A 20545-nucleotide genomic window follows, 5' to 3' on the forward strand; every position below is an offset into this window, starting at 1 on the left:
CACACACACCCCCAGAATTACACAGTCACAGTTAAACACACCGACTGCGCACCCTGACAGGGACACACACACACACACAGATACACGCGCGCGAGCGCGCATACACACGCACACACCACCGCTACCACCAGACACGCACCAACGAGCACACGCACGTCCCAGTCTTTCCCTGTCACACACGCAAAGACACAGGTTCCCAGTCACACACACACCACAGCCCAGAGGAACAGTCCCACACAAAGACACAGACACGAGCGCGATTCCATAACGTGCACCATCCCATCCCCAGGCAAGATCACGGCTTCAGTTCTAGCCCAGAGCAACCCCCCTAAGGAGGAGGGATTGGGCAGGGGGAGGGATAGAGGGAAGGGGGAGACAGACCCTTTGCCGGCCGCGGCCCCGCTGTCCGGTTCCTCCTTTCTTTCTTCTTTCTTCCCTCCGCTGCCAGCCTGGGCTGCAGCGAATGCAACTTCAGGAGCTCCCCCCACCCTCAGTACCACATGTGACCGGGGCCCGAGCCAATCTCCCGTCGCTGAGAGAGACAGAGACCGGCAGAGACAGAGACACACAGAAACAGACACACAGAGAGGCAGAGACAGATGGAGAGAGACAAAGACAGAGAGAGACAGAGAAAGACAGAAGCAGAGGGAGACAGACACAGGGACAGAGAGAGAGACAGACAGACAGACACCGACAGACATAGACAGAGAGAGACAGCAACAGAGACAAACACAAAAACAGAGAGACAGACAGAAATTCAGAGAATGAGAATGAATAAGAGGCAGAGTGAATGAAAGACATACAGGGAGAGAATATGAGAGAGGGAAAAGGCAAAAGGGAGAGAAGGAGGGAAAGAGATACCGAGACAAGACAGAAAGAAAAATCTTATGTGGCTATGAGATGTATGTGGGGAGGTGTGTGTGAGTTTGACTACTGACGTTCTCCCTCCCAGGCTCAAGCCTTTTTCCTCACCACTTTCTATGACTGCTCTCAGATAGGTTTTCAGGTGGTCATCTATTTGGTCTGAAAGTATATTTTCAGGCTTATAGGTAACTCCCATGATGGAAACTCCCTCCATTCGAATGACAATTTGAACCCAACAGTTTGCAGGTGGAGGAGGGTGACTTGCCCATAGTCATCTGGCTGGTAAGTATCGAGCCAGTACTTGGGATACAGGTCTTCTTCCCACCAAGTCTGGAGTTTACTCACTCCACCACACTACCTTTCGTTGGTCTTCTACATTGTATATGCTGCTTTTGTTGACACAGTTGCCATAAGGCAATAGCATGAAGCAAACATGTTTTAATGTAACAATGGCATGACAGTAATATACAGTAACCTGTTATATAATGGAGAAGGAGGAGAGTCAGGTAAGTAGAAAGAATGCCGGATTTGGTTCAGAAGGAAAGAGTTCAAAGTTTACCTTGGCTACTCACTCTTTGCCATGACCTGGGACAAATCATTTTATCATTCTAGATCTCAGTTTCCCTGTCTGTAAAACATAGGGTTGGATTAGAGGTCTCATGATCAGAAGTGGACAGAAAGGGGAATGTCAGGAGACTAGAGCTTTAGCCAAGAACCCAGGGCCAGGAGCAAGAGAAAGGGGGTAGCCCCTTGCTGCCTGACTCACCTCAGCCATACCTAGGCCCTGACATCACCCTGTCCCGGGCAACCCCAGACAAGCCAGACTGAATCACAGCCAGTGTCCCCTCCCTGCCTGCCACAAGCCACAGGCCTCTCTCCACCTCCTCATGGTATGTCTGGCCCTCTGGCCTGTGGGGTGCCCCCTCACTGACCTCTCTGCTGGCCTGGAAGGTATCATGAGTCAGGGACTGGACCACCCCCAGGCAGCCAGCCCCAGAAGGAAGTTTGTGGCTCAGGAAGAAGAGGGGCGGGACTCCAGAGGAGCTGGGACAGGGAGGAGCACAGCTTCTGGGTCCCAGAGGCCAAAGATGGTCTGTCATGCGGAAAGGTGTGAGGGGCTTCCGGAACAGAGCAGGAAAGCCTTTCAGAGATCCGTTCCAGCACCGCCCCCAATACTGTACGTGCCACAGAAGCAGTCAGGGAAAGGGAAAGAACTGGCCCAGACCTCCCAGGGAGAAAGTATTAGGAGCGAAAGTCTAGCGGGAAAAGTGGGAATTCTTTTTTTCTCTCGGTGTGTCAGATGCAAACATCCATTTCTCCAGCATCAGAAGGTTTATGAAGCATAGCCCTTTCTTAAGACCCCTGTGTGGGAGAATCATAGATTTAGTATTAGAAAAGACCTTTAAGATTATCTGGTCCTGGATAGACATAGTACAAATGATCATAATCATAGGATTTATGTCATTCAGGGTTTATATAGTATTTTACATGTATTTATTTATGTGGTTATCACGACAACTCTGTGAGCTAGAAGCTTTTATTGTCTCCATTTGACAGAGGAAGAAACTGAGGTGTAGAGAGGTTAATGACTTGTCCAGGGTCACTCAGTCAATATGCACCAGTTTACTATGTGCCAGGCTCTGGGATGGTGTCTGAGGCAAGATTGGGACTTCAAGTCCGACTCTTATCCAACAGGTCAGGGGCGTCAAACATGTGACCCCAAACCCTCCCAAGTCTGGCTGGAATCAGATTAAAATGCAGTTCCTATCTGATTTTAACATATTGTGATCTACCAATAAAAAAATACATATGTAAACAGATAGTTCTCTAAATCAATATGCAGCTCATATGGGGGATCCTTACATACAATTTGGTGGGTCTCATTTCTGTTTGAATTTGGCACCACTGTACTAGGCCATTATTATCTCCATTTTACAGAGGGGAAAACTGAGGCTCAGAGTAACTTGCCCAAGGTCCCTCAACTAATAGTGTACTGTATTTACTAGCACTCTATAGCAGGACTTCCTAAACTTTTTCCACTCTCTGTCCCTTTGGTGCTTCTTAAGAGACCCCTGTGGAAGTCTCAACCCACAGTTTAAGAAGTGCTAAAGGGGAAAGGGAAGGGAATAAACAGATTTCACACACACACACACACACACACACACACACACACACACACAGAGTGCCTGGCACACAGTAGGTGATATAGTATATAGATACAGATATATGACATATATTGCCTACTGTGTGCCAGGCACTATACTAAGCATAGTTTCATAGCAAGCCCAGGAAGTAGATGCTATTATTATCTCTATTTAACAGTTGAGGAAACTGAGGCAGACTGAAGAGAACTGACTTGACCAGAGGCACACCACTAGTAAGAACCTGACTTTTCCTAATTTCAAGGTCAACTTGCTATCTACTAGGTCACCTAACTGCTGAAGGTTTGCCAAATGCTTGTCTATATTTTAACTTCTGTACCTGCTTCCTCTCTTCCATAGAACGAGTTTCTTGAGATCAGGGTTTGATTAATTTTTGTCTTGACGTTCCTGGCACCTAGGAACTTCATACATGCTTATTGGCTGATCAATTGATTTTTTGACATGGATGATCTCATTGGATTCCTACAAGAACCTTATGAAGGAGGAAACTACAGAGATTAGGGTTGTACAGTGGAAAACTGAGCCTCAGAGATCTTAACTGATTTTACCTATGGCCACACAGCTCGTTAGCATGAGGAGTAGGTCTCTCCTACTCCAGGTCCAGTACTGCCATAGAATCAGAAGAATGGGAAAACAGAATCCCATACTGGGAAGGGACCTCAAAGGCTTGTAGACTCATAGATCGTTGACTTCGTGCCTCTTCAAGGACAGAGACGTCAAGATCTCCCTCTTGGTTTTCCCATCTTTCGCCTGGTCTCACCACAATCCCTCAGGGTTCCTCTTTTTGTCCTCTGCACACGTGAATGGGGGAAAGAAATTAACCACTGGTCACGTCTCTTTTCCTTCCCCGACGTGTGCTTTGGGAATGAGGACACTTTGGTTACAGCCTCTCTGCTTTTAGACACATTTACTGGTCATGTGACCACGGGCAAATCCCTTTTCTTCCTCTGGGCCTAAATTGTCTGCTCCCGAAGGAGTTAGAAATAAAGGGTGGTAAGGTCCCTTCCAGGGCTAATGCAATATGGAAAGGCATCACAGTGATGTGGCTCTCCTCTGGCACCTGCCCTTGTAATTACTACAGTCCACAAAGAGTTTTTCTTACTCTGAGCCCTGAGAATGAAACAATAAGAAAACATATTTACCTCCCCCATTATGTAATAATCATGCTCCATACCCCCCATTAAAATAATGCCCATTTTCTAGAGCCATGATATTATCATACAAAGGGTATTAAATTTAAAGTAAGAAGATGTGGGTTTGAATCCTATTTCCTTCCTCCCACCCCATCCCCAAACTTTTTGCCTGTGTGACTTTGGTCTGGTTACTTGACAGGAAACTGGCCTCAGTTTCCTCATCTCTAAAATCAAGGGGCTAGACTGAATGACCTCTAAGGTCCTTTCTGGCTCTTGCCTTATGAGCTTATGAGAGCTTTAAGATTTACAAAGTGCTTCCCAAGCAATTACTCTATGAAATCAATAAATTACTATTCTGATCTCATGAAGAAAAGATCTGAGGCTTGGAGGAGTTTGATGGTTACATGGCCTAGGGTCACATACCTAGAAAGGGTTGGTACAAATGGGTTGACTGAATCTCTATTATAGAAATATTTGTGTCTTGGGGTCCTGTGTGACCTGATGGAAGGGGGTGGATAGACATGATGAGGAAGAGCTTGGACCTTGTAAAGTTATCATGCCCAACAGATCAGACCTGTTGACACAAGTTCCTACATGTTAGCTCCATAAGCACAGAAACTGACCTCAACATTCCTCTCCCTCTTGGGCAAGAGGACTCTGAAACATGGCAGGAAGATGAAGCCTCAGGTTTCTCAAATGTAAAATAATGTCTTGACCTTGAAGGGCCCTCTTAGTTCTGATATTTCATGTCTTATGTATTAACATCCAGCCCTAGGACTGACATTCTGCCTTCTAAGCCTTCTAAGCCTAACGCACTATGTTCAAAGAACCCTCCCAGCTCCAATTTCCTTTGTTTTAAGATCTTTCCTGACTCTGGCACTCTTTTGTGGGAGGGTTCCCCAAGGTCCATATTCTATGTTCTAAGGACTCTGCCAGCTCTGGTATTCTATGGTCTTCACTGTAGCATTCCAAGATTCTCTGATCATTGTCCACAGCACTGGGCAGTCTTCTTCTGTCCAACATACCTCAAGGACTAACCTACCTACCAACGATGAAAGTCAAATTCAACGAAAGTTTGAAACATTGCTTCATGTCCTGAGAGTGAAAGGTGGGACCTTTGGGATAGTGGAAAGAACACTGGACTGAGAGTTAGCAAAGACTGGGTCTGAAGATTGACTCTGACACCTCCTAGCTGTGTGATCTCTGGGCAGATTCCTTAGTTCCTCTCTGAGCCTCATTTTTCTCATCTGTAAAATGGAGATAACAATGCCTAAAGTCCATATGGTATAATATTGGGATGAGACTCGAGTGAGAAATATATATATACATGTGTGTGTATCTGAAAGTAATTAAATTAAAATTCTATATAAAGCTCTGTTGTTGAGGACACAGTCACAGACACCAAAAGAAATCAATTCAGTTAAAGAAACATTTCTTTCTTAAGTACCTGTGGTGTCAAGCATTGTGCTGAGTGCTACAAATAGCAAAATTAAACCCAAATTAAACCATTAGCTCCTTCTAGGAGTTATCTTGCTATAGGATGGACATACTTAAATAAATACAAAATCTAAAAGCAGAGTGCTTGGAGTGGTGGTAGAAAACTCTAACATAGGAGGAGATGAATAAAGCCTCTTCTAAAAGATTTTCTTTGAGCCACACATACTTTGGAGGGAATTCAGAATCCTATTAGGGGAAGGTGAGGAGGGGAGAAGTCCTGGAATGGGATGTCTCAGAGAAAAAGCTGGATAGATCAACTCCAGGGATAGCCATGCATGACAAGTGATTTCAGCAACCTTTATCTGTCAGGGGCTGGACAGCTCTCCCAGGGGATTATCAAAATAATGCCTGATGTCTACAGATAGAAGCAAAGGTGAGCCCCCAGAGGATGGGGTAGGGAGGGAGGAGGTAGGCTTGAGGGTACAGATTGACAACCAGTGGCACTACTACCCCTCCTCAGCCTTCTCATCTTCTCAGATTGATTTCAATAATGATTTCCCTCACCAAGTTGCCCAACTGAAGAGTGAGACATAATGAGGTACCTGAAGATATCCAGAAAGAGACTTGACAGATTCCTGTGAAGGCAGCTATGGAAGGGATTCCTGCAGTGAGAGTTAAGACTGGACGAGGTGATCAGGGAGGTCTAGCTCAAAATAAAGGCATTCAGGGATTGTCATTCAACTTGATGGTGCTGTCTTTTGGCCAGCTCCCAGCATTGCTAAGACCTTCTTTTTCACCATTTCTATTATTTAGTTCTTTTGTCTTTTCTAAATCCTCCTACTCTCATACTTTCCCTCTGCTTGATCTTATTTTCTTTCACTTCCCCCTGCTTGGAGAGGCTTAGAGACTGGTCATGTCAACCATAATGAAACAGTATGTTTCTAAAACCTGCCCCATGCAGTCAACAAATACAATGTCAGACTTGAAAGGAATTTCAGAATGTTTGATCTGGGAGCGTCCTTAGAACAGGGAATGTCAGGGCTGAGAGGGGCCTTAGAAGAGGAGATGTCAGAGCTTGGAAGGGCCTTAGAACATGGAATGTCAGGGCTGGGAGGGCCCCTAGAACAGAGAATGTCAAAGCTACAAGGAACTTCAACACACTGAACATAAAAAGGACCTTGGAACAAAGAATAGATGTCCAGTCTAGAAGGGACCTTGAACCCAATGATGAGGTCTAATACTCTAATTTTACAAAAGAGGAAAGCATGGCTGAGTGTAGGAAAGGTCCTGCTGGAGAGGCTGTGCCGGTGGTGAATATAAAATCATTTCTGTTGTCAGCCTGTGTCAGTTCTCTGAGAAGAGAAGCCCAATCCTCCTCAGTATGGGGACTTCCCAACTGGGAAGCACTGGGCTTGGAGTCAGGAAGATCTGAGTGGAAATACAGCCTCAGACACTAACTGTGTGACCCTAAGCTAATCACTTAGCTTTTGTTTGCCTCAGTTTCCTCAGCTGTAAAATGGAAATCATAGTAGTACCTTCCTCACAGGGTTGTGAGGATCAAAGGAGATAATATCTGTAAAAGTGCTTAGCACAGCGACTGGCACATAGTAGGAGCTTTATTTAAATACTTATTCCCTTCCCCTCCCTTCTTTCATCTCTGAAACTGATTCTCCGTACCCTTTCCATTAATCCTCCATCACAGCCAGAGGATCTCAAAGCACCTTTCCTCCTTATACTACATTCCTTTCTCTGAGGTCTCAACATTCTCAACCCTTAAAGGGACCTTCAGGGAATAGAAAAAAATTGTTTAACTTCTCATCCAATGGGCATCCCAGAAACTGAAAGGTCCAGGCTTCTGGATTCCACACCCACCCTTCCCTCTCCCCCACCTCTAAGTTTCCTATTTCAGGATGAGTCTTTCCTTGATTAGTCTTCCTAGGTTTCACTAAGTCATTAGCTTTGTGGCCGCAAGCAGCCAAATATTTCACCTTTCTAGGGTTCAGTTTCTTCATCTGTGAAATGGGGCTAATAACATTTGGAGTACCTCCCTCCCTCTAAAGAGCTGGAGAAATGTGAGCTGTTCTCATTAACCTTTGGCCTGAGGGCTCTGTATTCACTGGCGGCTCCGTCCTCTGTGTGAGTCGGTGTCTCCTCAGGTGGGAAGAAGGGAATTGGTCGTCGCTTCTGCGGTCCAGTCATTGTCGTTAGAGTCTGTGTCACCATCTCTGCTGATCCCTTTCAGCCTGGCCCACCCTGTCTGGTGGCCACAGGGGATGCTTGGGCAGACAAGGGGGAGCCAGAGAGAGGGGGTGGAGGGTGGTGTCCTTCATTACCTTCACCCCAAACTCTTTCCAGTCTCCACCCACATGTTCCTCAGTTTCCCCTTCTTGTTGTTCTTCAGTCTCTCTTCTTCATTCCTCCCTCCCATATTTCCTTCTCTCTCCCTCTAGCTCCTGTTTTCCATTCAGCATCTCCCTCTCTGTTCCTCAGTCTATCCTCTTTGTCCCTGGGAACCTTTGGTTTGTCCTCTTTCCATCCTTGGGGTTCTACCCACATGCTTCCCAATCTCTCCCTCTTCTTCTCTCAGTCTGCCCTATCACTCATTCTCTCCCTCTGTCCCTAAGGCTCTTCCCTTTGTACCCAGACTTCCCCTCAGCCTCATCCTTTCTATCCATCAGCCCCCCCCCCCCATTCCTTCTGTCTCTCCTCTGTTGCTCTCCCTCTGTCTCTCCCTTTGTTCGATGTCTCTCTCCTATTTCTCAGGCTTTCTATTCATCAGTCTCTTCTCAGTCCCTCAATCTTCTTCCTCTTCCTTTCCCTCTTTTTCTCTCCCATTTATCAGCCTCCCTCTTACTATCCCTCCTTTCTATCTCTCAGTTTCCCCCTCAGTCCCTCTGTATCTTTTTTCTTTTTTTACTCTTTCCTTCTTTCCTCCTCCCTGTCTCTCCTTTACTATTCATTAGTCTTTTCTCTGTCTCTCGGTCTCCTACTCTAGGTTCCTCACATGCTTCTCCTTCCAAACATGTCTCCCCCTTTCTCTGACTGACATCTTATGTTCTATGAAAGTACGAATGTCTTTGATTTGGAAATGCAGAGTGTAACATCCCTGTGCTGGGTACAATAGGAAAGGGAGAGCCATGTGAGCCTTGAGGGCCTGCATCTTGATGCTTCCTATAAACTGGGGCCTGTCCCATCCCTGATTGTGTTGGGAGTGGTCTCAGAGCTGGGGAGGATCACCTAAAATTATAGGATTGTTGAGCTGTAAATCTGAGAGAGCTCACCTAATGCAAATGAAATGTAAGTGGAAAGTGCCAGGAATTCCATCAGACAACCTGGGTTCTTCTATTTACTACTTATGTGGCCTTGAGTGCTTAACCTGTCTAGACCTCAGCTAAGGAAGGTTAGAGCTGGAATGGCCTAGTTAAGATCCCTCTGTTTACAGATCAAGAAACTCAGTCCCTCCGAGGTTAAGTGACTTGTCCAAGGTCACATGCTATACATAAGTGGCAAAACTGGGTCTTTAAGCTAGATCTGGCCTGAAATCCAGTGTTGGGAAGGGATGCAGGCCTAGGAAGGAATTCAGCATCAGGGTCCCTTTGAACTTGGAGTCCTAGATTCAGGGTCCCTGACCTCCACTGCCCTCACTTTTTCAGGTGTCCTAGAATGAAAGCTGGCCCTGGATGCTCTCAAATTGCGATTAAAAGCCAAGCTCGGGATAACTCCTCCAGTCGAGTCAACAGGCACCTACCTGCTTGTGCCAGACATTGCGTGCTAAGAGCCGGACATGAAAAGGAAGATAAAAGATAACCAATGCTCTCAAGGATGTCACAGTGTAGCAGAGGAGACAAGCTACGTGAGCGAACGAACTGGAGACAGGCTAAACTGGCGATATTTCCAGAGGGAAGGAAGTTTCTTGAGAGGTGGACTTTTAGCAGGAGGGGCCTGGGGGTGGGGGAGTACATCCCTTCCACTGTACAGTTTGATTCGCGGGCAAATGAGGTACTTGGACTAGATGTGTTCTAAGGTCCCTTCTAGATCTATGGTTAATAATAATCCTCCTAATAAATAGAAACCCCATGTCTATAGGCATCAAGCTCATCCTATTACTGTCCCATGTTTACAATGGTCACATGGACCAGCCCCGCCGCAGAGCCCAGCTGGGGTGGAGGGAGGCAGGGGGAAAGTTTGGGGGGGATTGGAGGGAAACACTTGGCTGGTAGCCAAGACTCCTGGGAGGGGAAAGGGGTCCCCAACACTTCCTCTGGGGCAGAGTCATCCCCGTCCTCTCCACGCTGCTCTTTTGGCCCTACCTGGCCTTCCCCTTCAAGCCCCGGGCGGCCGATAGTAAAAGTTTCTATTAATAACAGTCTCGCAGCGCTCCCAGGGAGCAGGAGAGTCAGGGAGCCGCTCTGCGCAGGCGCGAGCGAGAGAGCGAGAGGGATTCCCTCTGACGTCATTGCTAGGATACCAAACAAACACTCGGAGCCCAGCCGATGAGCTCCATATATGGCTAATTGCGTCAGAGAAACTCCGCTCAGGGCGGAGCGCTGACAGGCGGCGGGATCCCCCTCCCTTCCGAAAGAGCGCGCTGGGGGAAGGGCGAGGGGGCTCCGGGGGGCTCTTGGACAGACCCTGTAGGGGCTGATCCTGTTGTCCCGGACCCGTCCGGGGTCGGATGCGTCCGGGGCTCCGGGGCCGAGCCGGCGAGAGGAGGTGGCTCCCGGACCTGGGCTTGGGGGAGGGTCAGGGCTCCCTCTGCGAGGGGGGTGACGTCAGCCGAGGGGGCGTGCCCCGCGCTATAAAGAAGCCCCGAGCTCGCCTGGCCTCTCATTCATAAGCTTATCGGGAGCGGGCAGTGAGGTGCAGGAGCTGAGTGGGGACTAGCATCGAATCGCTCCATCTCTCTGTCTCGCCGGGGCTTCTCCCCGCCGTGCCGGACAGCGCCCGCGGACTTCGCTCTTTTTCTTAGCTGCCCCAGGACTTGGCCGCTGCCGCCGCTCCCTCTCCGGTTGCTTCCCAGGCGTGCGGGGCTGCGGGACCAGGCGGGATTCCACTAAGCGGCACCGCGGAGTTTAGAGCCAAGGGGGGACGGGGCCTTCTCCCCCTCCCCCTCGAGAGAAGATCTGCCCCCCCCTTCGCCCCCAGCGTCGGATAAGTGGGGCAGGGGAGGGGACGGGGGTCCGAAGAGAGAGAAAGGAAGCTTCCTCCGTCTCTCCATATTTCAGCGTCGGGGGATACTACTTCAGGACTTGGACTTGTCCACCCCCGTCCCCCCTGGACTTGGGGGCCACCCGGACCGCCGGACTCTTCTTCGGTTTGTTTGTTTTTTCCTCTCGTGCGGAGTCCCCCCATCTCTGGTCCAGCCTTGGCTTCCAGGCGGCCCCAGCGCGGTCACAGGCCACCCCCTGGGGTGCCCGGGGAGATGTTTCAAGCCTTCCCCGGAGATTACGACTCCGCCTCCCGGTGTAGTTCGTCGCCGTCGGCCGAGTCCCAGTACCTGTCATCAGTGGACTCCTTTGGCAGTCCCACGACTGCCGCTGCCTCCCAGGTAGGCTCCGGGGCCAGAATGCCCTCCTCCGCCGGTCAGCAAGCAAGCTCAGGGCGAAAGGGGTGGGGGGTGGGGGTGAGGGGCGCCGGGGTCCACGAGGAGTCAAGGGTCCAGAGCGGCAGCTCCTTCGCTTGCTCTCCGGTCCGGTTAGCCAGGTGCCTCAGTTTCCCCACCCGGACAGCTAGTTGAGAGGGTTAGACTGTCCGCATATGGGCGACTGGTCCACAAACGGAAACTTGCTTTGGAAAACCAGTATCAGGGCTCTGTCCTGCTCCGGATCTCTCCGTGCTAGAGGGGCAGAGCCGGAGCTCGCGGGCGGGGGAGGGGGTCCTAGCCCGCGCTGGGAGTTTCGAGGGGACGCGCGCCCAGAACAGCGCAGCGCAGGGGCCAGCTGGCTGCGGAGGGGGCTCTGCCAGCTGCGGCCCTGCACACCATCGGGGGAGAAGCCTCGGTGCAGGCCGCCCCCCACTCCGGGCAGACCTACTAGCCCCGGGCGCCCGGAGGGGAGGCGGGTCTCGAACCCCCTCCGCCTCCGGCGCTGGAACGTAACGGGGGACCCGTGCGTAAGGGCTGACGCGCTGGAATCCTCCGTCTGACGCGGGGCACGCACGGCGCGCGGCCCGCCCCCCTCTCCGCCGCCGCCGCCGCACCCCCTCCCCCTGACGTCCCGGGGAGTCTTCTATTTTGGAACGCCTGAGCCACGTTGCTAAGGGAGGGAGGGCGGGGGGAAGAGAGGCCGATCCGCTGATTGGCCTCGGGAGCCGAGGAAGGGAGCCAATAGCCTGCAAGGGCTGACTCCTCGCTCGCAGCGGCCCCCCCCTCCCAGGCATCTTCTCCCCGAGCCCCGATTAAGTTCCTTAACCTTTAGTTGGAACCCGGGGTCTATTTATCGGGATGCGAGAGGGGAGTCAGCGTAATGACCCGACGGGGCTCTCGACAGGTCCCAGGAGCGCTGTTTTCAGAACCGGGATCCAGTCTGCGACCACGTTGCGTCTAATATAGTGTGCTCCCCCCTCCCCCTGCCGCCCTATCGCAACATAGGACGACAAGGTGTCTCCCAGCAGCTATGATAGCCCTAGGTCCTTGAGGGCGACCTTGGGTGGGGCAGCAGGAAAGCTGGGTAGAGGAGGAATGCGGGTATAGACAGAGAGAGGGGGGAGGGGTTTGTGTACCCCTGTCTCCCCTGGGGCTGAGGGAATGAAGGTCACCCCCCGTACCCCCGCGCTGCGCCCCGGATTTAACCCTCTACCCAAGTTCAAGTCCCAGCCAGGGTCCGGACTTGAACTTACGGGGGCCCGTGGGAAGTTCGGCGCTGCGTGTGCTCGCTAGCGCCGGCAAAGGCCCCGCCCCACCTCCAAGTTCAAAGCCACGCTGCCATTGGCGGCTGCGCAAGAAGGAGGGCCCCGTGGGGGGAAGAGAGGCAGAAAGACTCTCAGATACTTTGGGAAAGCTCGGAGGCTGGGGCGGGGGGAGATGGAGAAACACCCAGAAGAGGGGAGGAGGGAAAGCCACGGAGATCCTAGGACCGCCGTGCAAGCATCTTCACACCCGCCGGGCGCCACGCACGCCAAGCTACCGCTGCAGCACCAGACTCTCCTTTCCCATTATGAGACACAGCCCCTCCGGCCTTTCAGCCCAGGCCAGGAGCTCAGAGACTTCCCACCTGACCCACTGCTCCCAACTCCTGCCTTCCCCCCATCTCAGGCAGCTCAGATGACCGCCCCCAGGAGAGGCAGGTCACACGCCTGGCCTGGAATCCTACCCCATTTCCAAGGGCCAGTTGGTTTATTTATTAGTGGTGGGGTGAAAGTTGAACCTAGCAGGGTCGGCAGAGCTGGGAAGGGCATTTTCAAAGAATCCATCTCCGACCCCCCACAGTATTGTGTAGTGGTCTAAGCGGGGAATGACCTTTAAAGCCCAAATAGGGATTAAAAAGGGAAAGGAAGCAGCTCAAGGTCATGAACAGAGTTGGTACCTCGGTGTCCTCTCCCCATGGCTTTTATCCATAGAGATCCTGACATTCAGGCAGCCCTGTGGATTTGAAACCTGACTTTGTAAATATGCTTATTACTTAGGCTCTAGTCATTCTGGGGCCTCAGTTTCCTCAGCTGTGTCATCGGAAGGTTTAAAGCTAGGTAATCTCTGGAACCTCTTTCAGCACTCGATTCGATCTTGTGAACTTCAGACTAGTCAGTCACTGGAGAGGAAACTGAGGCGCAATTAGAAGGAACTTCCCAGCCACAGTGGAATCAGACCCTTTATCCCCATCAGCTTTTCCTCCTCTCTGCCATCACTTTTCTTCCTTCTCCTAGAATCAGGGGTGGGGTTGGGGGTGGGGAATGTGTGTATGAGTGTGTGTGGGACCTGAGTCCCTCAGTTCTCCGGTCTCTGTCCTACACAAACACACACATACACACACACACATCCACTCACACACACACACACATATCCACATGCAGGAGTCACCAACCTGGGTGTGAATCACCACGGGCTTGAGCTGTTCAGTGCAACCTCCAGAGGAGGAGGAAAAGCCAGGGATGTGAACGGCTCTCATTAACCACTGCGTCACGGTGTAGTGGAAGGGGGTAGGTGGTGGTGGCTTGGCTGCCTGTGACACGCACTCACCCAGTGGCTCACCACGAGGGTGCTGGGGGTGTGTGTATGTCTTTGTGTGTGTGTTCGGTCTGCATGCCCGGGGCTTTGCCCATCTCTCTCTCAGCAGGAGTGTGCTGGCCTTGGTGACATGCCTGGCTCCTTCGTGCCCACGGTCACTGCCATCACCACAAGCCAAGACCTCCAGTGGCTGGTCCAGCCCACCCTCATCTCTTCCATGGCTCAATCCCAGGGCCAGCAGCCACCTCTGGGACCCCAGCTGCCCACTGTCGACCCCTATGACCTGCCTGGCACCAGCTACTCTTCCCCTGGGATCAGCGGCTATGCTAGCGGTGCTGGACCCTCGGGAGCAACTTCAGCTGGTCCTCCACCTTCACGTCCTGCAAGGGCCAGACCTCGACGGCCCAGAGAAGAAACGGTGAGTCTGAAGGGTATCTGAGCATATAAACTAGCCAGGACAACCTCAGAAAAAGTGGCAGGGGAGATGAACCGTGGTGGGTGAAGTCACCAAATCCCCACAGTTAGAACGACTTTGGGGGCATTCCCCAGATTGGGGGGGGGGCAGCCTGTATCTCCTCTGCTCATTTGGAGTTTTCCTCCTCCACTTGGACCTTGACTTACCTCTTTCTGGAGACAGGGATAGTTTAGGTTTTGGGTTTTTTTTGTTTTTTTGTTTTTTAATGATTGTTATGGAATAAATATGGGAGCTGTGGAGCAAAGGGAGGAGATATCATTGGAGGGAAAGGGAGAAGGGGGTCTAGGTTGGGGGTGGGGTCCAGGTTGGAGGGGGCTGGTGGCTACTTCCTTACAAAGAAGGCTCACTCTCTTCTCTCTCTCTCTCTCTCTCTCTCTCTCTCTCTCTCTCTCTCTCTCTCTCTCTCTCTCTCTCTCTCTCTCTTACCTCACAGCTCACTCCTGAAGAAGAGGAAAAGAGGAGAGTTCGACGAGAACGGAACAAGCTGGCTGCGGCCAAATGTCGAAACCGAAGGCGGGAGCTGACAGACCGTCTACAAGCGGTGAGGGTTTTTAATATGGCAGTCCCAGAAGACTTGATTGGGTAGTTGTTAGATGGGAACGAGTCAGGCTTCCTCTTTCATTCCATCCTCCGCCCCCCAATCATTCATCCCATTCTCCCCTTCTCCCCCCCTTCATCAGTCTGTAGGGCTCATTGATGTTACATCAAACACAAGAAGGACCCTCCCACAGGGAATCTGATCAGATTCCCCACACTGAGCCCTTGTGGATGTATTGGATGTATGTCCATGTGCGCAAAGAAAGAGGCTTAATTTCCAACTAGCTTATACCACCTTATTTGTCACACACACACACCCTCCCCCTTGGGACAAGCTTGTCTTTGGAGTTCAAGGAAAGGAGGAGGTACAGGCTTGATGTCCATCCATCATGTCAGGATCCACAGAGGGCCCAGACCCTAGAAAACAGCCTAGTAGAGAAAGCCTCCAATGATGTTATTAGAGAAAGCTGGATATTAGACCTTCCGAAAAGTATCAGAGATACCACCATGAATGACTGTGGGCAGTACTCCCTTCCCTGAAGAATTTCCTAGAAGGGAGATTGGGCTATATCATATGCTTTCAGAGTTCCCCTCTTGCTCTGAGTCCCCTGAAGGATTACTTCTCTTTCTGCCCCCTTCATTCCTATGTCCAGGTTCTGCCAGAGACTTAACCAAGAAATTCCTTCTACTCTATCAATGTCTCAAGAGAAGAAAAGTATTCTTGAGATCCCCTGGGGGGGAGGACTTTCTAGCTTGTCCCCTGCCCAATTTCATCTTGTCCCCAAGAGCACCATTCTCACCCCTCTCCCCCCAGTTCATCCTCCCTTAAAATTTCACAGCAGGATAAAACTTTGCTCCTTGTACCTGTTTGCCTCCTGGTAGTGAGGGAGACAAATATATTCTTCCCCAGGCACCCCCCCCCCCAATCTGAAGAAGAGGTGATAGCACCTAGAACAAGGGCTTGGTACAATATTGACCACAATTTGGACTTGAATTCAATTCCTTCCTAAGTCTTCCATCCAGTAACTGGATGACAGCCTCAACTTCGGGTGGGGACTAAATTTATTCTAAAAGAACAAAGAGGGATGTCAGGGTGGGGTGGGGGCCAGAATCAATTGACCTAGAGAGGGACTGACTATATTGATCCTGATCTAATGGAGAGTCCTTGGTTTTGTGACCAGCTAGCTGGGTTGGAACCTTGTCTCCACTATGGCAGACTGTGTGATTCTGGACAAGTCTAACCCACCCCTCTACGTCTGCAGTTTCTTCATCTGTAAAAGAGGAGGGGAAGTGGTCCAAGCTTTATAAATAAATCCTCTGGTCCAGAAAGAGACAGACAGACAGACAGACAGACAGGAGAGAGAGAGAGAGAGAGAGAGAGAGAGACAGACAGACAGACAGACAGACAGAGAGACAGAGAGACAGAGAGACAGAGACAGAGACAGAGACAGAGACAGAATAGAAAGATGTTAGCTTTGGAGTTGGAGTTAAAGACCTGGATTCAAATTTCACCTCTTAAGATGAGCTGGATATGCCATCTCTGACCTGATTGGCATATTTAGTACCACTGTGAACCTCAGTTTCCTCAACTGTAAAACAAGGGGGTTTGGAAGAGATAACCAGATTGCTTCCAGTATATATGTGTGTGTGTGTATATATATATATATATTCTCTGGTTCTATATATGATATGGTAAAAAGAGAGAATGGACACACAGGTCTTTCAGACTGACAATCAGGGCTAGAAAGAAACAGGGATAATTTAGCATTTTGCAGATGAAACTCCAGTTAACCTGGAAAAAGAAACTGGCCCACTCTGAAGCTGTTGATAACTGATAATTATTATTGATTTCTTTTTGGATAGTGGGATCATAGAAAGTCAAATCTGGAAGGAAACCTTAGAGATTATTTGGTCTCAACTCCTCAGTTTAACTGATGGGGAAACTGAGGCACAAAAACCAAAGGCCTTTGCCCAATTTCTAGCAGAACCAGGGCAGGAGAGACTTTAGAGTTCATCTAGTCTACTTTAATCCCTTCTTTTTACAAAGGAGGACACTTAAGATTCACTGGGCAAGCCTCATCTTCCCTAGTAGATCCTTAGGAGAAGGCGTGATTAGAACTGGTTTTGGGATTCCACATCCAAAGTGGAATTGATTTGGGAGCTGGCATGGATGCTAGAAGGGTTTGGCCCTAGTCCAGCTGCTGACATGACTTCTTTCTCCTTTCTTCCCCCCCCCCCCCCAACTGCCTGCTGCCCTGGGGTACCAGGAGACGGATCAGCTGGAAGAGGAGAAGGCAGAGTTGGAGTCAGAAATAGCAGAACTCCAGAAGGAGAAGGAGCGACTGCAGTTTGTGCTGGCAGCCCACAAGCCAGGCTGCAAGATCCCTTTTGATGAGGGGCCCGGGCCAGGGGGCCCTCTGGCCGAGGTGAGAGCTTTGCCTGGGCCCACGCCCACTAAGGACGATGCGTTCGGGTGGTTCCTGCCGCCGCCGCCCCTGCCCTTCCAGACCAGCCAGGAGCCCGGCCAGGAGGGGCCCCCAGACCTGACGGCTTCTCTCTTTACACACAGTGAGGTCCCAGCCTTCGGCGACCCCTACCCTGTTAACCCTTCGTATACCACCTCGTTTGTACTCACGTGCCCGGACGTCTCCGCATGCGGCGGTGCCCAGCGCAACGGCAGCGACCAGTCCTCTGACTCCCTGAACTCGCCCTCCCTTCTTGCTCTGTGAATTCTTTTAGAGGGAGGGGGCGCTTCTCTCTGGAGACAAAAAACTGGGGGGAGGTTGCTACACCCCCCTCCACTCTTTTGGCCTGCACCTACCTGAGGATTCCTTTCATCCTCGAGGGGTCATTGACCTGAGTCAGCCACTCTTCCTCCTTGGCCATCAACCACCGGATTCCTCTGGACCTGAGGCTTCCTTCATTCAAGGCCACCGACTGGATTCACCTTGATTCGAGGCTTCCTTCCTTCAGCCCTCCTCAGCTGGGATTCCACTCACCCTTGGTCTGATGCCTGGCCCTTCCTTGAGCCCTGAACCTTCGACCCTTGGAGCTTGCCCTGCCATGCCTATCTGACCCTCCACTCTGACTGTCGCCAGTGAGAAAGGCGGAGACTTTGTGGGGGATGCACCTGAGGGCCATGCTCCTGGGGGAGGAGGGGAGGGAAAAGGTATGGAGACAGAGATTGTTGGTTGCCATGGCCTGCGAGCCATCTGGGGTTGGGGGCTTCAGTAGGTTGTGAAGGGGAGGGTCTGGGAAATGGGTTCAAAGTCTTATTTGTGATGGAATCTCAGGCCCTTCCCCAAGACGCTCTCTTGCTCAGTGTTTCCTCATGAGCCCTCCCTAGAAGAGTATTAACTTATTTAGCCACTTTTCCAAAGTCAAAGGCAAGAGGCTCCATCCCCTTTCTCTCCCCCATGGTTGGGAGAGTAGGAGCCTCCCTTCACTTTTGTGAACAGTGTTATTATTCCTATCCCTTTCTCCCAGTAAACCCCTTCACCTCCTTCCTCTTCCCTCACCCACCCCAAACCCCTTAAGCCCTTGGTGGACTTCTCTGGGCTTTCCTTATTTGATGTGGCTCCCCCCTAGCTGAGGTATTTATACTGTGAAAGGAGGTATTGGGGAAGGGTAGGCACCACAGAAGTCCAGTCCAGTCCCTAATCTCCCTTGGGAGTAGGAGGAGAAATGAAGGGAATGTTTCCCTTTATCCCAGAGTGGGTCTCCTATCCTGTCCCTTCAAAGCTGATATACTCCTCCTCTATTTCATCCAACAAGCAAGACAGGGTTCTTTTGATGCCCTACGTACTGCCCTTCTCCGTAGGATTTCTTTTTTCTCCACCCCCCAAATCCCCAGCCTAGGACGCTAACTTCTCCCCTATCTTGTCCAGAAAATGGGCCAGCTCTCTTTGGGGAGAAGTTACAGAGCTGAGGCTTCTGGCCTTTGGGGAACTGAATTGGGAGACTCAACCCCTTTACTTCTTTGCTTAAAATTAGTGGTAGTTTTGGGGGGAGGTGGTGCTGGAGGACAGTAATCTCAAGGCACCCATTGCTATTGAACGCTGAGTGATTCAGTGCCCAGCCCTGGGTTTTCCCCATTCATATCCGTCTAAGCCCTATCTCTATCCCATAACTCTTTTTAAATCTGGGGACCTGATATCTGAACCTATTTGTCACTGGGATGATATAAAAAGGCTGGATACCTAGCTCTAGTCTCTGCCTGCCCATGGTTCTTTCTCTCCCCCTTCTCCCTGACTTCTGCAACCCCACTTCCCACACCTAATTTTTTTTTTACATTTGCAGATTTCCTCATTTACAGTTGAGGAAAATGAGACTCTGAGACAGTAAGTGATTTGTACAAGGGCTCAGAGTTAGTAAGTGTTCCAGGAAAGATTTGAACCCAGGACTTTCTGTCTCCAAGTCCAGAGGGAGCACCTATGATTTAAAATATATACATGTATTTTTAGAAATCGGTCCTGGTGATCTCCAAGTATCTATGATAGGTCAACAGGACAATGAGACAGATCCAGGAGGGATCCCCTTTGCTCCCTCCCCAGGTGAGATCCTCCAGGCCTTAGGAAAGGGCCAAAAATCCAATCAGGCTGCCCTTTCCCCATGCCTCCCTTTGCCCTTTTCCTCATGCCCTGAGAATTGTTAAAAACAGGAGAAATTCCCCTTCTTAAAAAATCTAGGAGAATGGGGCCCCATCCTTCCTGTTCTAGGCCCTTCTACTGCATGGACAACATTCCACACCAGACCTGTTCCCTCACTAACCACCCCTGTCCCCCAAATCCCCAGCCTTAACAATTTCACCCTTTCCTGGTTTCCAAAAGGCACTATATCTATTCTGTATAAATATATATATTATATTATATTATATATATTGTGTGTATGTATGTATGCTCGTGTGTCTGGCTCTAATCCTGCCCACTCCAGGCCCTCAAGCTATGTGGCTGAAGTGAATGCTGGACAATCAGGGTACACTTGCTTTCTCTGTCTCTCCTTTTACACCCTTCTCAGTAATCCTGCCACAATTTGTCCCTTTCTCTGTCTCCTTCCCTTCATGCTTCTGTCTCTGTTTCATAGTCTGACTCTTTTCTGCATTTCTGCCTGTCTGTCTGTCTCATTCTCTCTCTTTCTATCTTTCTCTTCAAAAAGGATTCATTTTTCCTGTGACCAAACTCAGTGACTAATTTGTCCTTCCTTCCCTCCTTCAGGGCCTGTGTGTGTGTGTGTGTGTGTGTGTGTGTGTGTGTGTGTGTGTTTTGATTGGGAGGAACTCCTGCCATCCACAATTTCTTGGTTTCCTCCCTGCCAGCCCCTTTCCCCTAACCCCCATACCCAATGCTGTATTTGTGATTTTTTGTATTTTGTACCTGACCCCAGGAAGGGATTGGGGCTGGCCTGGTTGGTGTTGGCCTGAGTGGTCCTTCTCCCTCCAATCCCAAGATCTGCCTCAAGTGTTTCAACCCACCCAATAAAAAGGCTTTACAAAAACACACTCTTTGGTCATCTTTGTTCCTTTCATCATGACATAAACAGATCCTGGGACAACATCTACCTTCCCAACAGGGATTTCCACTTCAGAGTCCTTCCTAGACTTCTCAGAGGACTTTCTGGTAGGGATGTGATGACTGAAGTCTGACTTTAAGGCAAGGGGATGGGGCAATGGCCAGCAGTCAGACTCTCTGTGGATGATAGAGGACCCAGCTGAGGAGCTGAAGACCAAGTGATGACTTCCTGGCTGGGACCAATCCAAAGAGAAAGGACTGACACCAGA

General features: G+C 50.4%; 1 protein-coding gene across 2 annotated transcripts; it reads left to right on the forward strand.

The window, feature by feature from the left end:
* Positions 1-10440: 10440 nt before the first annotated feature.
* Positions 10441-20264, forward strand: FOSB (FosB proto-oncogene, AP-1 transcription factor subunit). Of its 2 annotated transcripts, none has more exons than XM_072627779.1 (4): positions 10441-11144; positions 13864-14175; positions 14666-14773; positions 17037-20264. In XM_072627779.1, the coding sequence occupies exons 1-4, from the start codon at positions 11019-11021 to the stop codon at positions 17496-17498; spliced, it is 1008 nt and encodes a 335-aa protein (XP_072483880.1). In that variant the 5' UTR covers positions 10441-11018; the 3' UTR covers positions 17499-20264. The 2 variants fall into 2 exon arrangements, with proteins under 2 accessions (XP_072483880.1, XP_072483881.1); XM_072627780.1 differs by having other exon boundaries at positions 13867-14175.
* The last annotated feature ends 281 nt before the right edge of the window (positions 20265-20545 follow it).

Source organism: Notamacropus eugenii, assembly GCF_028372415.1.
Source record: "Notamacropus eugenii isolate mMacEug1 chromosome 5 unlocalized genomic scaffold, mMacEug1.pri_v2 SUPER_5_unloc_4, whole genome shotgun sequence".
Taxonomy (NCBI): Eukaryota; Metazoa; Chordata; class Mammalia; order Diprotodontia; family Macropodidae; genus Notamacropus; species Notamacropus eugenii.

Excerpts from the sequence above, each read along its gene's own strand:
- FOSB (XM_072627779.1), top strand. The coding sequence starts at position 11,019 with ATGTTTCAAGCCTTCCCCGGAGATTACGACTCCGCCTCCCGGTGTAGT. Across the intron at positions 11,145-13,863 it reads CGACTGCCGCTGCCTCCCAG|CAGGAGTGTGCTGGCCTTGG; the intron begins GTAGGCTCCGGG and ends TCTCTCTCTCAG. Across the intron at positions 14,176-14,665 it reads GACGGCCCAGAGAAGAAACG|CTCACTCCTGAAGAAGAGGA; the intron begins GTGAGTCTGAAG and ends CTTACCTCACAG.